This window comes from Mycteria americana, chromosome 1, assembly GCF_035582795.1.
Source record: "Mycteria americana isolate JAX WOST 10 ecotype Jacksonville Zoo and Gardens chromosome 1, USCA_MyAme_1.0, whole genome shotgun sequence".
NCBI lineage: Eukaryota > Metazoa > Chordata > Aves > Ciconiiformes > Ciconiidae > Mycteria > Mycteria americana.
The window spans coordinates 4425538-4441100 of NC_134365.1; the positions used below are offsets into that span (position 1 = coordinate 4425538).

The 15563-nt window shown below is 39.8% G+C and overlaps 1 protein-coding gene across 3 annotated transcripts; it reads left to right on the forward strand.

Moving 5' to 3' along the window:
- Positions 1 to 288: 288 nt before the first annotated feature.
- On the forward strand, positions 289 to 15252 carry RBM17 (RNA binding motif protein 17). 3 transcript variants are annotated; one of them, XM_075518301.1, is made up of 12 exons: positions 289 to 364; positions 2084 to 2224; positions 3787 to 3903; positions 4524 to 4690; positions 6636 to 6733; positions 7722 to 7778; positions 9709 to 9850; positions 11714 to 11865; positions 12567 to 12643; positions 13016 to 13114; positions 13429 to 13501; positions 13647 to 15252. In XM_075518301.1, exons 2-12 carry the CDS (start codon positions 2102 to 2104, stop codon positions 13748 to 13750), a joined length of 1209 nt encoding a protein of 402 aa, XP_075374416.1. In that variant the 5' UTR covers positions 289 to 364; positions 2084 to 2101; the 3' UTR covers positions 13751 to 15252. The 3 variants fall into 3 exon arrangements, with proteins under 3 accessions (XP_075374416.1, XP_075374580.1, XP_075374502.1); XM_075518465.1 differs by having other exon boundaries at positions 6639 to 6733; XM_075518387.1 differs by having other exon boundaries at positions 12570 to 12643; positions 13647 to 15251.
- Positions 15253 to 15563: the final 311 nt, after the last annotated feature.

The window sequence follows — 15563 nt, forward strand, 5'->3', positions numbered from 1 at the left end:
AGGTCAGGAATCCGAATGGTTCCTTCATTCCCTCCTTTTCGGGATCAGAGCAGCTTCCCCCCGCTCGCAGCTCCCGGCGATGGGCAGGGTAGAATGTGGGGTTCCCTCCCCAGGGCCATACTGGTGAGCACTGGGCGGAGAAGGCGGGGGGGGGGGGGGAGCGGGTGCTGCGCCCTCCGCCCGCCGCCAGGGGGCAGTACAATGGCGGTGCTGCCGCAGCGCCCTCGGCGCCCATTGGCCGAGCGGGGCGGGCGCGGCCGCCGCGGGGCGGGCGGGCGGCAGTGCGCAGGCGCGGCCGCCGTGCAGGGCGGCCCTTCCCGGCTGTCTCAGCGGCCGGCTTATGGCGGCGGCGGCGCGGTGACGGGTGAGCGGCGGGTGGCGGGCCCCGGCCGGCCGCGCCCGCTCGGGGAGGCCGTTCCGGGCTCCGAGGGGGTGTGGGGAGGCAGGGCGGAGCGGGCGGCGGGCGGCTGTCCCCCCTCGGCCGCGCGGCTGCTCCCCTCGGCCGCGCGGCTGCTCCCCTCGGAGGGGTCTAGGCCCGTGTGGAGAGCGGGGGGGGGGGTCAGGGCCCCTCAGCCCCCGCTGCGCGGCCCATCTGCGTCCCAGGCCTCAGCCTTCTCTGTCCGCAGGGGGGGCGGAAATAACAGCCCGCTCTTTCTGTTGGCGTGGTTACAGCCCCTCTGCTTCGCTTCCTTGTGCCTCCCCGGCTGTGGTGCACCCCCTCCCCTCCAGGCGTTTTCCCGCGATGGCAGCACCGTCCCTGTATCCATACGCGTAGCATAATGTACCCCAAGTGCATAATATCTGCCCTAGAATAGCTGCACTCTTACTGCGTAAACTTTACACCCGTGTGGCAGGTGGGAATTGTTGTAGTGCCTTGTCCTCATCCTGTTCCCATATGCATTATCATGTTCGCCTGTATGTTTCAGTCCCTGTACCCATATGTGTAATAATCTCCAATGAATGCAACTTCCTCCATTTTCTTGCAGTGAACTCTGTTCTGCTGAGCCCTGGTTGTTCATATTCCACTGCAGAATTAAATTGTTGGGTTTTTAAAAAATTTTTGCTGAGCTTGCTACCTTTTGGAGTTGTAATATAGTTGCTGTCTGCCGCATCTGAGACTTTTCCACAGGCTTAAATGCATATACCTATAGCAACAGTCATCTCCTGTATGTCAGGCAGGTTCCATCAGATATAAGTATCTGTCAAATCTGTGGGATCAAGGTCTCGCTGATGAGTCTATAAACTTTCACTGCCGACTGTTAATCAGTCATGTTTGATCCTGCAGTAAATTAAGAAGTTAAAGTTTTTGGGTGGAGATAGGCCTGGATTACACTATCAGAGACTAAATAATGAGCTTACAGGTGCTAGACTTCTCATTACATTCATATTTTCTTTTCCTCCGTTCCATGTCAGATGCAATATCACACAAAGTGATACATTTCATGATGTTGTTACATAGCTAATTTTATATATATATATGTGTGTGTGTATATATGGGTGTTGTGTGTGTATGCATATATAAGTTCTGTGTATTTGAGAGGCCTTTACATGTTGTGCAAATAGTTACTTAATAATACTCTGGCAAGTATATTTAGTATAAGAAAGATATTCCTTTACGGTGATGTAAAAAATAGTGAAATTTGAGAAGATGATTGGAATGTTGATATAATTGCGCAGATAGTTTTTAAAGTCAGCAGAGTCAACAATTCCTTTGTGTTTGATTTGCAAGTCTTGAGGCTTGTGTGATACTTAATCTTGCATTTCTTTGTGAACCTCAAAATACCAGTGTGGACTACAGCGTAACTTCTTCAAAGCCTGAAACGATTGATATCTAATGCTACAAACGTAATTTAGGTAGTTTCCAACACCTGTTAGTGCTGAACAATATTCCTTACCTTTCAAACAGCCTTACTGTAGTCATGTGTATCAGCTACTAACCAGAAAAATGTTATTACTTTGAATTCTCTCTGACTTTGGAAAAAAGATGTATAAAAATATGGTGTATAAACATAGGCAAACTAGTAGCAAATAAGCCCTGGACATGTCATGTTATGTCATCTGGATTTTTTCTTTTGTCTTTTAGTTTTAAATTGAAGAGAAAATGTCACTTTACGATGACTTGGGAGTTGAGACCAGCGATTCTAAAACAGAAGGCTGGTCCAAAAACTTCAAACTACTACAGTCTCAATTGCAAGTGAAGAAAGCAGCTCTCACACAAGCAAAGGTATAGTCCCTTTGTATTTTTGCTTTCTATTATTCAAAATTCTTTTGTGTTCAGAGCGCCGAGGAAGGTTTGTGACCTTAGAATACCTATTTGGGGTAATTTTGCTAGGATTTGTCTATGAGTTTGTAGCCAGGAGCCTAGCAAAATTGAGGGGGGGGAAAGGCGAGATGCGTGTTTCTTGAAGTCTGTTAGAGGGAGTCTTGCAAAATTAAAATTGAACAAAGAACTGATGTGTGCGCTGCAAACCTCAGATATTTTAACTAGCAGAGCCAAAAGCTGATGTTCAATTCTAACTTCAAAGATAATGAGATTAAGCTTGCCTTTTTTTTAAGTAAGGGTCATACTGGGATTGATAGTTGGCAGTACCGGCTGTTGGTCATACTTGGCATTTTGCATCAGTTGTTACTTACGTGTTTGCATAGCTTTATGCTTGGTATGTAAAAGGCTTTTGGTGCTAAAGTGCAAATGGTTGTGCATTAGAAATTTTTGCAGAAAATATTTTCAATGTATGTGAAAGGGAGAAGGAGTGCAAGCTAATTCCTTGAGCTTAAACTGTGACAGAGCCATTTTCTCTTCTTATTGCTACAGTATTTCACCCTTTTTCTTTAAGCAGTGTTGATATTTTGGTTCAGGCAGGATATGTGTGTTCTTTGTGGTGTGTAGGTTCTAGAGTGAGAGTACTTAATTAAAAAAGTAGTAGTAGCATAGATCCCAAATACTTAAGTAGGCACAGCATTTTTTCACTGGAATTACTCCTGATTTATGCTGCTAAAATTGAGGGCAGGATTTAGTTGATAATTGGAACGACCTGCATGAATGAAATCTAAATGGCTACTGTATTAGATGTATTCTTTGTCTATCTAATTGATATGCAGTGCATGCATAGACTAATAGAAGAATAGAACAGGATTAGAGAATTCAGAGTTCAGAATAGAGTCATACATTTTATCAGATGATAAAGTATAAAGAACAGTACATCTTTGGAAGAAGTCTGAGACCCTTCTTAAAAAAAAAGCAAAACAAAAAAAACCCAAAAAAACCCCAAAACACTCGGTTCAAACTCGTCTGAAGAAAGAGATCGTCTGAATTTTTAATGTGGGTTTCTGGTCCTAATCCAAACCTAGGACCATTCACCTACCACTGTATGTTCTAGTGCATGTATAAGCAAAGTCTGATCTCACTCACTTAAAAAGAGGAAGGTATGCACTGGTTTCACTGAAGCGTTCTTTGAAATACTGCATCAGATCTGTATTTGTGTAGCAGCTCTTTAACCATAGTTGGCAAGCATCCGTCTTGGAACTGAGCAGCCTTTGCTACCACTAAAATATGGCATAAACTTAAGTTATCCACGTCAAGGTTCATTAGAAATGTTGAGAATTACTGTATGTTGATAAACTGAAGAGAAATTACATATTGAGCTTTGCACAGTGAAGAATTTGAGACAGTGGTTTTCATCCTTTTCTAAAAAAATTGGAGATGCCAGCTGCAAGTATATAAAGCTGCATTTTAGAGAACTATTTTATTATCTTTTTTAGACATTTTGTGTTTTGGTGATTTTTCAGAGTCAGAGAACAAAACAAACAACAGTCCTTGCTCCAGTGATTGACCTGAAACGAGGTAGCTCTTCTGATGAGAGGCAGATTGTGGACACACCACCTCATGTAGCAGCTGGGTTAAAGGTAAGACCAAGACAGCCAAAAAGTCCAGCTCTTAACAAACGTTTTGGAATTGGAATTCTCTGACTGCAGTCTGGAAAAGAAAAGCCACCTAACCTTTTAAAATGGATTTCTCCTGGTAAGGAATCAAAAGAAATTTTCTCCCTGAAACTTTTTCAAAGGTGATGGTTCTGAAATAGTTCTTTCAGATGAGAGAAGAACAGTATGTGTACCTCTGCTGGTATTATATTAATAGCAGATGATGAAAAAGACTGATGAGATTGTGGGGGAGGACCCCTTGCAGATGGTTGTGACAGCAAGATACCATAATACTTCTAATAATGATTTAATGGGTTTTGAAAAGTTCTTGTCCACGTTGATTTGCTGCTGCTTTGTTTTTGGCAGGGGGAGTGAGTGGGGGTGATTCTTCATGAAAAAAATTGAGATAGTGAGAGACGGGGTGAAATGTTAGTTTTAAGTAAAGCAGAGATTTCTTCTAGTTCCAGTGGGATTAGGATATTACCTGCTATTATAGAATTCAGGAAGTTTTGTGCTGTTGAGAGCAAGAAGGAAGTGCTAAATTCTTGGTTTCCAACTGGATGTTGTTTTCAGATCTTGGCTGAAAAAACTCCTTTTTCTTTAAGGATCCTGTACCTAGTGGTTTTTCTGCGGGAGATGTATTGATTCCTTTAGCGGATGAGTATGATCCCATGTTCCCAAATGACTATGAAAAAGTGGTAAAACGTCAAAGAGAGGAACGACAGAGGCAACGTGAGCTGGAGAGGCAAAAGGAGATTGAAGAAAGGGAAAAGTAAGGCTTTTGTTTAAACTCATGACATATTGACAATTATATAAAGAATAGACACATTGGTTTGTTTAGTTTTATCCCTCTAAACAGTTTCAGGGAAACTCTTAAAGATTTTGTGAAGAATACTGTATGCTTGTAGAAACAAGCACAATGTTTTAATTAATGTGTTTTAATGCTCTTGCTAAAATCACCTAACAGTGCAAAAATTATAAGATTTGTCATGTTTACAGCCTCTTTAGCTGAAAGACATGTCAAGTTTTTCTACATTTGCTTTATTTCGATAGTAGCAGCAGTATTTGGGTACTTCATGCATCACTATCAGACTTTGACCTTGCAGGTATTTTAGAGTATTTGTTGACAGTATAACCTGACTACAAATACCTTTCAACACTCAATGATAAACCATCCTTTCTGCTTTTAAATACTACAAACTCATACCTGAATGCATTCAGTTTTAAAGATGTAGCTAGCACAGCCTTTGAGAGGCATAGTTGAGTTTTCTTTTTTAATATTCTGCATTCAGTTCAAGTAAGTTAATTGTGTATTTATTACTCTTTTGTCTCTGGACAAAAGAAAATACTGCTTATGTTTAATTACCTTAATGCTCTTTCCCTGGAATAAGAAATCTCTCTAATCATATTAAAGAAGTTGAATGCAGATTCAGTGCCCTGTTGAAATAGGTGGTAAAACATCTGCCAGGCAGTAAGATTATATTTGCTTATTTTAAGTGAAATTAATAAGCCAGCTTCATCATGGTATGAATCATCTAAAGTCTATGGAATTATAAGAGGGATATTCTATTGCCCTGTTTAGATTGTAGAAATTAATATATCTAGTCATTTGGACTTCTCTGTCTTCTCTCTGTTACATCTTCATTGTTCTGGTGGAGGAGGAATGCCTGAGGCTCTGTCACACTAGCATGCAAGATCTCAGAAATCTGGGCTGTCATTTTCACAGCTTCAGTGTTGATTGCTATTTAGTCATGCTTGTACTTGTTGTATGTGGGCCAAGAGGGTAATCTTTATATATGACATTAGAGAGAGGAAGTGAAAAATACATATTACATTCTGATTTAAAATTGGGGAAACAATCTCAGCCAAACCTGCATCAGATGTATGCTTTGTGATAACTCGGGTGTTTGAACAGAGTGTACGTTTGTTTCAAATTCACAGTGCAGAGATTCAGAAATCTTGTCTGGTTCCACAGTAGTGCTGTTTTTATCATCTTGTAGCACGGTTTTGATGGCTGTGCTGGAACGAGATCCCATTTATGCCCCAAGCTGTGCTCTTAACTTTTTGGGAAAAACACTTTTCCTTTTTCTAACGTGTTAAAATGAGTAATTTCATGATGACAATAAATAACAGTTGAAGTGCAAACAATTCTCGAAGCATTTCTCACCTAATGTTAAAAGTTTTAATAGACTTGCCTGAATCTTATTTTAATTGCCAAGCTAGCTTCTCAATAATCTGATGTTTAAGTGTGATGATTTTTTGTTTTTTTAATTGGCTGAGTAAATTATGTCACTCTGTATAGCCTGTGATGGGGAATTTAAAAGGGATTCTGTTCAAAGCAGGGTGATTAATTAATGTCTCTCTTACCTTGCTATCTCTTCCATCCAGCGCCTCTTCCATTGTAGTCATTTAGTCACTGTAGTCAGTCTGGACTAGATTTATTCAGATACTTCCTCATTTCCATACATTCTTCTTCGCTGACTTGCAAGCGGAAAATGATCTTGCTTTGGATCCGTCTTGTATTTTACAAAAAATAATCCATGAGGATAAAAGCAAAGAAACAAAAAGTAAAGGTGTTTGTTTACACCTTCACGGAAAACATTATAAAATGCCAATTCGAGTGTAGCAGTATAATTCACACTGCAAAGGTGGTATCACAAATTAAAGCAAAGAGTTAACTTTGATGGTTTCTTATCCTAACTTACTGTGTCTCCTAGAAGACGTAAAGACAGACATGAAGCCAGTGGGTTTTCAAGAAGACCAGATCCAGATTCTGATGAAGACGAAGATTATGAAAGGGAGAGACGAAAAAGAAGTAAGGGAGCTGTTTATGTTTTTTATGAGGAAAGAGGAGAAAAGGGGAGGGGGGAATTCACAATCCTATTCTAGTTTCATGGATTCTGTGTTTCTCTGTTCTCAGCTGAGAAGTATGCTGTTATTTCTGAGCCTTTAGAATAAACCTAGCATTTTATTACATCGTAACTGTTGTAATGCAGAAAACTTCTTTCCCTGGAGGGAGATGGCAGCTAAATTATTTGTGGAAAGACCTCTTTTTACATTAGTTTGTAGATAGCTGTTTTAAGTTTCTGCATGGTGTAGGTTCCAGGAAAGGGGCGAGGCATGAGGTAAAATCAGGCTGAGAGGATCACTGTTGAGTTTTTGCTATAAAAGCTTACCATTCCTGCAATTGTTATTTGAATGCCCTTAGAACTAGTTAGCAAAATGTGGATCTGGGTGATGAGATATGTCTTTGCATAAACAAAATGAAAGTTTACTCTCTTTCAGCAACAAAGTTACAGTAAATAATTCAGGTCTGTTTTTATTTTAGGAAAGAAAATTTCTGATGGGACCTTTAAAATATTTGCTCTGCCTTGAAGTTTGAGACTACATTAGAATATTGCTTATTAAAATACAGAAGGGGCTTTGTACTTTACTCTTATGAAAGTGTAGTTAATCCTGAACAGATTGCCTTTTTCATTTGGCTTGATCAAGCAGTTTTAGAACTGAAGATTTGTTTCACTGCGGTCTTTAACTTTGAAATCCTATGAAACATGTTTGTGATAGACACCATATGTAGTACATCACTGCACTCTGATGTTGTCTCCCTTGATGTGCCTTCCATTCATGTCTAGTTTACCACTACTGAAACTTCTCGGACTGCTCTCTTGCTACTTTTCTGTTGATAGAGATGTATGTTAAGAATTGGCTGGTAAGCAGCCAGCAGCTGTATTAAGATTCAGTGAAGCTATTCCGAGCAGCAGAACTTGGTCATACAAATGTGTTGTCTTCCCTTTTGCTCATAGGTATGGGAGGCGCTGCCATTGCACCACCCACTTCTCTTGTTGAGAAGGACAAAGAACGTAAGTACACCAAAATCCTGTTCTCTAAAACCTAGCAGTGGTGTTTATTTCTCACTCAACCTTCTATTCAGTTAACTCATCCTGCCGCTCTTCCCATATGATTCTTTGTGGCAGAAGAACTTGCACTAGGTCTTTGTTGATGGGGGGAAAGCTTTGTGGAACCTGTGATACTACTGTGCTTCACATCTCTGTTAGAAAGGATTCTTTCTGTATTGCTAGAGAAGTGGTTTGGCAAGCCAGTCTGTTATAATCATGTTCAGTTACTCATTTCTGATGTGAAAGAAGAAATGTTGCAGACGGGTTTCTCTGGGTAGACTAGAAACCTCCACAGCGTGGACAGGGAATTTTTGCATTACCCTTTGCGTTAGGTGGTACTTTATGAATATCTTTTCTGAAGGGGTTATGCACTACAGACAGAATTTTGTAAGTTTTTGAGGGATGCAGTATCTGATTAAAGAGATGTGTGTGCACTAGGGTTTCCCTCAATGAAGATAGCTTGAAGATTGCAGTTGTCCACTAGATGGCATAAACTGGCTGTAAGAACAAAACTGTTCCCTTTTTTGCATGTCTAATTGTCTTAAATTTTTAAAATAATGAACAGTATGTTGTGTACGTTAAAAAATAATAAGAAAAAAGAATCGTATGCACACAAACTTTCCTTTGGGAGTCCTGATTTTATTTTTGAGAAGTTTCAAATTAAAAAAAAAAAAAATGAAGCTTGGCAGAGTAGGTGAATGATACAATAGTGAAAGCATTTGAACTGTGTAAACATTAAAAACAGAAAGAGATTGTTTTGAGTAAATAATTAAGAGCAACTGAGTGGTGTCAAGGAAAAGTAAATACAGGCTGGAAATGGTAGAAATATCCTGAGGGGGAAAGCTTTCAAAATGTGTCATGATCTCACAAGGAAACCTTTGTACAGCTTGTTACTTGATGCTCAAAGCTAGGCTGGAAAAACCTGAGAAAATATTGCTGTAGCAGAATTCCCATAGTCCAGTCCATGTGCTGCTTAAATAGGGATTTTTTTCCTCCTACGACATCCCCAAACTTCACATCTGACATTTTATTTGGTAAGATACAAGTACTAGTTCACAAGAAAATAATCTAAAATGAAGTCAGTCTAAAAGTCCGTAAGTACATTCCAAAGTGTGTTCTGCATATTTCCTTTAGTGTTCTGTAGGCTTTTTTTACATTTTGACATTTGACTTGTCAGTGAAAGGTAGCTTAATAATCTAATCGGTGTGACTGAGATACCTGTATAAAGCTATATAGCTCTCCACCCCCCAGGAAAAGTTGCAGTTCAGAAATTGTCAGTGAGATCTCTTAAGATTGTATAAATGCTTTGCTTTGAGTTGTGTTTATTCTTTTTAATAGACTGATTTCTCTTTTGTGTAAACTTTTCTTTTACAGTCCTTACAGTTCTTACTTTTCTTTACAGTCCTCAGGCCCCAAGCTGTGTGCTTTGATCCATTTTTGTCATAATTCTGTTCCTAATGAATGGGGCTTTTAAGTTTGCTTGCCCTCTGTCTGGATAAACTCATTGTAGTGCAGGTGGCCTCTTAATGTTTCTCTTCTCCATTTGATAAGTAAGAGGTTAATAAATGCATTATAGACCTGTGGATACAAACTCGCTCTATATCCAGTGAGGAAAATCCAGAATAACTCAACTCAAATCTTGGTTTTGAGAGAGAGAGAGGGGTGAGGGGATGTTAAAGCAGCACATGCAAAGGAAACATTCTTCTGATTTGGGTTTATGTGGGAGACTGTTTTTGTAGTTTGTTAATATTAAAGCAGAAAAAAGTACAACTTGCAGATGAAGAGCTGTCGGTAAATGAGTTAGATTGCAGGCATAGTACTGTAGTGTTCATAACAAGTAGGTAGTTCATGCAAAGTATTTTATTGAAAAAGCAAATGTCTCCGTTTTCTTCAGCTGTAGCATCATTTCCATTTGAAGAGGAGTCGAGACCTCGGGCACCATCTTCCAAAGCAGCTATTCCTCCTCCAGTGTATGATGAGCCAGAAAGACCTCGTTCCCCCACAGGACCTAGCAACTCTTTCCTTGCTAACATGGGGTAAATGATTGACTTATGCACATTTTGTGGAAAAAGGCATTAGAAGGTGGTGGAAACCAAAAGTTAAAATAGTTTGTCAGTAGAGAAGAACACAACCCTTTGCACGCATGTGGTTAGTCTGAGTGCATGTAGTCGTAACTGTCAGGATACAGAAAAAGCAGTGGATTTACTCGATCGAGAGAAATGCGTTTGAGGTGGTGCATTCAAGGCTGTGCTTTTAAGTGAGTTCTGAAGCCACATTCCAGTATAAAGTGTTTATGGCTTGTACAAGCCAAGCTAACATAGTATACAGGAAAACACAGATGGCATGTTAGTTCATCTAGATTTCTTTTCCAGCTTTGTCTTAAATTTGCTGTGTACCAGTGGGCAAATCATTTCAGCTCTGCTTTGTTTGTTTCCTCAGAAATTCAAAGTGTATTTGCATGAATGTAGCAGCTGTGTCTGTCCATTTACTTTTCTGCCTTGGATTAGCATTGGATGTAATGCGCTTGTTACTACTGTGGCAGCAAAATGATGTCAAATTTACAGTTAAAAACAGCTTAAAGACCTCACTTGAAAGTTGTAGTGGTTAACTGTGGTCCTCTTATCAATCGCATCAGGTGTTATGGAAATGCAGCCTCAGCGTAGTCAAAACTGTATCCAGGACGAACGCAGACATAAAAGTCTAGTTTATTACATTATTACACTGCATTTTCACTTTGGAGACAATTTTTCATGCAGTTTTTTGACAGAAATGCCTTTTTTTTTTTACATTGTCTAGAAAAAGGATAACCAAAGTCGGTACTGTTGGACCCATTTATGCATTGTTACCACCTCTAGTTAGCAATACCCTGGGACCTTCACTTTATTGAAAGAAGTGCTAAAAATATGACCTAACCTACCTTACCTCAGCCACACAATTGGCTACTGTTTATTCCGTGACTTAGTGTTTTAACCTTTCAGCATTACATAGTCAGACTTTTTGGCCTTTTTTAATGTGTCTTTGTATGTTTCATATAGTATGCTTAGAAAATAGTCATGTAGTCACCGATCCTGCATTTTTTGTGTAATCTCATATGCCTGTTGGTAGAATGGGGGTGACTGAGCATAGATTATTTACTGTGGTGTAAACTACTATACCATGGCATATCTTTTGTGTCTTGGCCTATCTAGCTATGGTCTCCAAAGAAATGTCAACATGTGTAGGTATATTTTGATCCTGTCTATTCATTTAGTGGGAATTTCAAAACCTGTCAGTGGAGGTGCTTTTTGTCAGATACTTAGAAAAAAAGATACCTTTAAATAGGTTGGGGGCTTTATTGCCTCAATACATTCTTGAAAATTCAGATAGATGAGACGTTTAAATTAATACTGAGGATATCCAGATTTGTTACAGGAAGGGCTAGCAAAACCACGTACTCTAGAGCTTATGCCAGCTTCGAACTAGTAAATAGTGGAACATGATTTAATGTGGGAAGTAGATATTCTACATCTGCTTTTTTCTCTCAAGCTTTTGATACCAGCCACTGACAAAGACAAGAAACTGGACTAAATGGACCTTGGTCTGATCTGGATTGCGATTTACTGTCAGCAACTTGATCAAGTGAAAGATGCCCTTGCCCATAGCAGTAGGGTTGTAAAAGTATGAACAATTTTATGTAGTCAGCTTCTCTGACAACTCTTCTGTGTGTAATTCAGGGGTGTAACACTTTTCATCTTCACAGGGTGCTGTGAAATTGCTAGGTTGTAAAGTCATGTAGAAGCTCTTAATTTTTCAGTTTCTGTGCAGTGAGATTTTAGGAGGTATTTGAGCACTCAGGAGAAATGCAATGTTAATGTTTCGTGTAAGAAACCTTTACTAACTGATGCTTTTTCTCTTTACAGAGGGACAGTAGCTCATAAAATCATGCAGAAGTATGGTTTCAGAGAGGGCCAGGGGCTGGGAAAGCATGAACAGGGGCTGAGCACAGCACTGTCAGTAGAGAAAACCAGCAAGAGGGGTGGCAAGATCATTGTTGGCGATTCTGCAGAGAAAGGTAATTTTGTCGTACACCGATAAGTTTGAAACATGGTCAGGGAAAAATAATAGTTCAGGCTCAGTGGAAGCTCCTGGATTTTTTGTTTACCATCTGTCCTTGCAGAAAATAGAGTTGGAAGAATGACTCGTGTTTCTTCTTGTGGAAATTTATCTTTTTTATCTTTTTTTAAAGTGGTCCTCTATTAATTATTTTAGCTCATCCTCCCCTTCCCCATCAGTTGTCCTCCTCTAGTGTTTGGAAGCCTCTTCTCTTCAAGGGGTGATCCTGCTCTGCTTCTGCTGACTTTCTCCCCATCACATGCTTTAGATATTGTTCTCATTTCCCTGCTGCTGTCTGATCTAGAGACATGTAGGCTTACTAGAGGAGCACCTCTGCCTGAGCACAAGTGTGGAAGTCAGGAGATCTGATTTTTAGTTCTTAGGGGATCTGATACAATTCTGAACTTATGAATGATTTCCCTCACAGAAGTAGTATGTTGTCAATGTTCTAGCTTAATTCACGTTCTGTGGCAGTGATTTTTCTGCTTATTGTCCTTCCAAATAGCTACGAGTTCTGAATTCCTCACCAATATTAAACTACATTTTGTGGCTTTTATTCCATTGTTTGATAACAGTAAGATTCTGATAAAAGCCCCCATATAAAGTTTAAATGAGCTTTAATCTTAAATTATACCATGATTCACTGTTCTATCTTCATAGCAGAAACGGGCAAGAAAGCGGATTCTAACCCCTTGACTGAGATACTGAAATGCCCAACTAAAGTGGTCTTACTAAGGGTAAGTTGGGAGTAAGGGAACATGTCTTGGTATTTGCAGCATACGTGACTGGTTGAAATGTTTAAACCTGTGTTCCTGTTACATTGACTCTATACAGTTCAGACAGTTCTGGCCTGCACCTACGTGGTGCTTTGTGTCGTGGAGAAAACATGTGTCTTCCTGAGATACAAGTTGTGACTGTAAATCAACATTGCGTTAGATTATACAGTTACCCTGTCGTAGTACTAGGGAACTGTCTCCTCCTGTGGCTCTTGACTGGTAAACAGAAGCTTAAAGTATTCGTGGTCACAGTTCCATGCATCTGTGATTTGTCTACGTAATCGTCTGTACAGACTACATCCAGTGAGTTGGGTTTATTCTTTCAATTTTCAGAACATGGTAGGTGCTGGGGAGGTGGATGAAGATCTAGAAGTTGAAACTAAGGAAGAATGCGAAAAATATGGCAAGGTTGGGAAATGTGTCATCTTTGAGGTAAGAGATAATCTCTTTGGCTGCTCTGAAAGTGAACTGGGCACTTGTCCCTCACGACTGGCTTGTTACTGTCTTGGAGAAGGGGCATAGATTAGAAGATCTTGCAGGGTCCTTTCCTGTGTTGTGATTCTGTATTTTCCATATTTGTAAGATACAAACTTTTAATGTCAGAAACTGGGCAAAAATCTATGGGTATTGTGCTTTTGGAACCTTTTTATTGTGCTCTCTCTACTACTTTTGTGAAGAACAGCAATTTAAAACAGTATTTTTGTTACTGTTCTAATTAGTTCTGGGGTTTGGGTTTTTTGTTTCAGATTCCTGGTGCCCCTGATGATGAAGCTGTAAGAATATTTTTAGAGTTTGAACGGGTTGAATCTGCCATCAAAGGTGGGATACTAAATTGTGTCCTGTGAACTTCAGAGTTAACTTCTGTAGAGAGATTAAACAGTCTCACTGATTAGACTGTTTAGCTAAAGAAATGCTTATTTTATTGAATTGCTGCTTGCTCACCTGTTCTTGGTTTCAATTCCAGCTGTTGTGGATCTAAATGGAAGATACTTTGGAGGCAGAGTTGTGAAGGCTTGTTTCTACAACCTGGACAAGTTCAGAGTACTGGATCTGGCAGAGCAAGTTTGATTTTAAAAATCTAGCTCGAGGTGTCACTGTTTTGGCAATCATGTTTTCAGCAGTAGGCTGGGAATAAAGAAGAGAAAAGTAGCTTTCCTAGCAAACTGGAAACAAGCCTCATTGAATGGATTTTTCGCATTCGTTGTGACTTACATTTTTTGTAATATAAAGCCCTTTGAAAGTAAGATTCACATCTGTGTGTTTTTGAATTGCACAATTCTGCTTATTGCTCTGGGAATCCTGTTTTTCTGAGCTTTCAGATGACTTTGTTCTTTTGAAAACCCATTGCTGAGGAGATGCTTTGTCTGTATTCCTGCTTTCCTTGTTCTGGTGCTTCATCATGGAGTCCCTGTGCTGCATCCACAATAAGTGGGAAGCTTTGGAAAAGGACTATGTGCTATCATGCTTCTCTTCCCTGATAACCCTCTCAGAGTTACAGCCTTGCTCTCGTAAGTCCTCCATCTGCACACCAGAGTGATTTGGGGTCGTTGGACAGTTGGCAGCTAGTTTGTTCTCTCCTGACTCCAGGACAATACTTTCTATGCCAGAATGGAGACTAAAGTAACAAGGAATGAGTCTGTCTTTCTTCCCAAATCCAAAGAAAATACACATTTAACCCAGGGAAATGGAAGGAGGAAGGAATTTAAAATGCTTAGCCATTTGAATCGGAATGAGTGGACTGTTAGCAGGAGCTCTGTGCTGTCAAGCAGTCTTTGCTAGAAATATCCAGGGTTTACTGATTACAGGTCGTTACTGAAATGCTATAGGTAGAACTGAGGGAAACTCATTCTTGTATCTGGCCAGCTATCAGATTCTCACTTCCTCTAACATCACACATAGATAACTAACTTTTTGTTTAATTGATTCAAACCTGGCATTTGCTCTCTCTATATATTTCTATATTTGAGGTCAAATAACATCAGGGTTAGGCTTTTTTTTTCTTTTTTGAGGAGTGCCAGTGAAGTTTTCAAAGTAGGAGGCAACGGAAGAAAATTCTCTTACGAAAATCTGAAGAGTTGACAAACTAAACTACTAAACACTACAACTCTTTTTTTTTTTTTTTTTAATCCGATGTAAAATAATACGCACCACTTTGCTCCTGATTTTATGTTTGCTTTTTGTTTGGGAACAGTATGTGACAAAGTTGGCAAAAGGTGGCTACACAATGATGGCAGTTGTCTCTGCTCCATTGCACCTAGAATTGTGCAAATATTAAAATGGAAGTGAGCTCTGAGGGCATTTTAGCTGTTTGAAAGCTGATGCTGGATGTCTTTTTCCTGTTATACACATGTGTTGGGGGGGAGGGGGTATAGACCTGTAGTTGATCAACGCTGTGAATATCTCCAGTTATTGCCCTTTTATTAAGTTTTGGCTGCAGATCTATATGACAAACCCTTGGTCTTGTGTTTCGCTTATTTTGTCCGCTTGTGTTCCACCAACCTCTGTACAAACATTTGCTTGTAAAACAGAAAACAATTTTTAAAAAAACCTTGTATTTTACCTACTGTGTGTTGGCTTCCTTATTGTCCTCTTCTGTTGCACAAGGCCTTCCCACAGAGTCAGTCACTTCTACACCACGTGTGCTGCTGTTGGCAATGGTTGTAATCTGCCATTAGAAAACCTCACTGCAGCAGAGGTGAAGAACCGGCCTGACTAATACTAAAACCACAGGACTTGGGGCAATAACAGAATCTGGATTCTGTTACTGGCTCTGCTGTTGGTTTTCTGTTTGACCTTGAGCAACACTTTAAGGCCTTTGCTACTATGTAGTAAAAGAAATTAGCCTAATATGAATTAGCATAGGTTTGCTTATGAGTCAGTT

What these genes read in the sequence shown, in the direction of transcription:
- RBM17 (XM_075518301.1), top strand. Translation starts at nt 2,102, where the DNA reads ATGTCACTTTACGATGACTTGGGAGTTGAGACCAGCGATTCTAAAACA. An exon ending in TGTTGAGAAGGACAAAGAAC is followed by an intron (nt 7,779 to 9,708) that starts GTAAGTACACCA and finishes CGTTTTCTTCAG; the next exon opens with CTGTAGCATCATTTCCATTT. An exon ending in CTAAAGTGGTCTTACTAAGG is followed by an intron (nt 12,644 to 13,015) that starts GTAAGTTGGGAG and finishes TTCAATTTTCAG; the next exon opens with AACATGGTAGGTGCTGGGGA.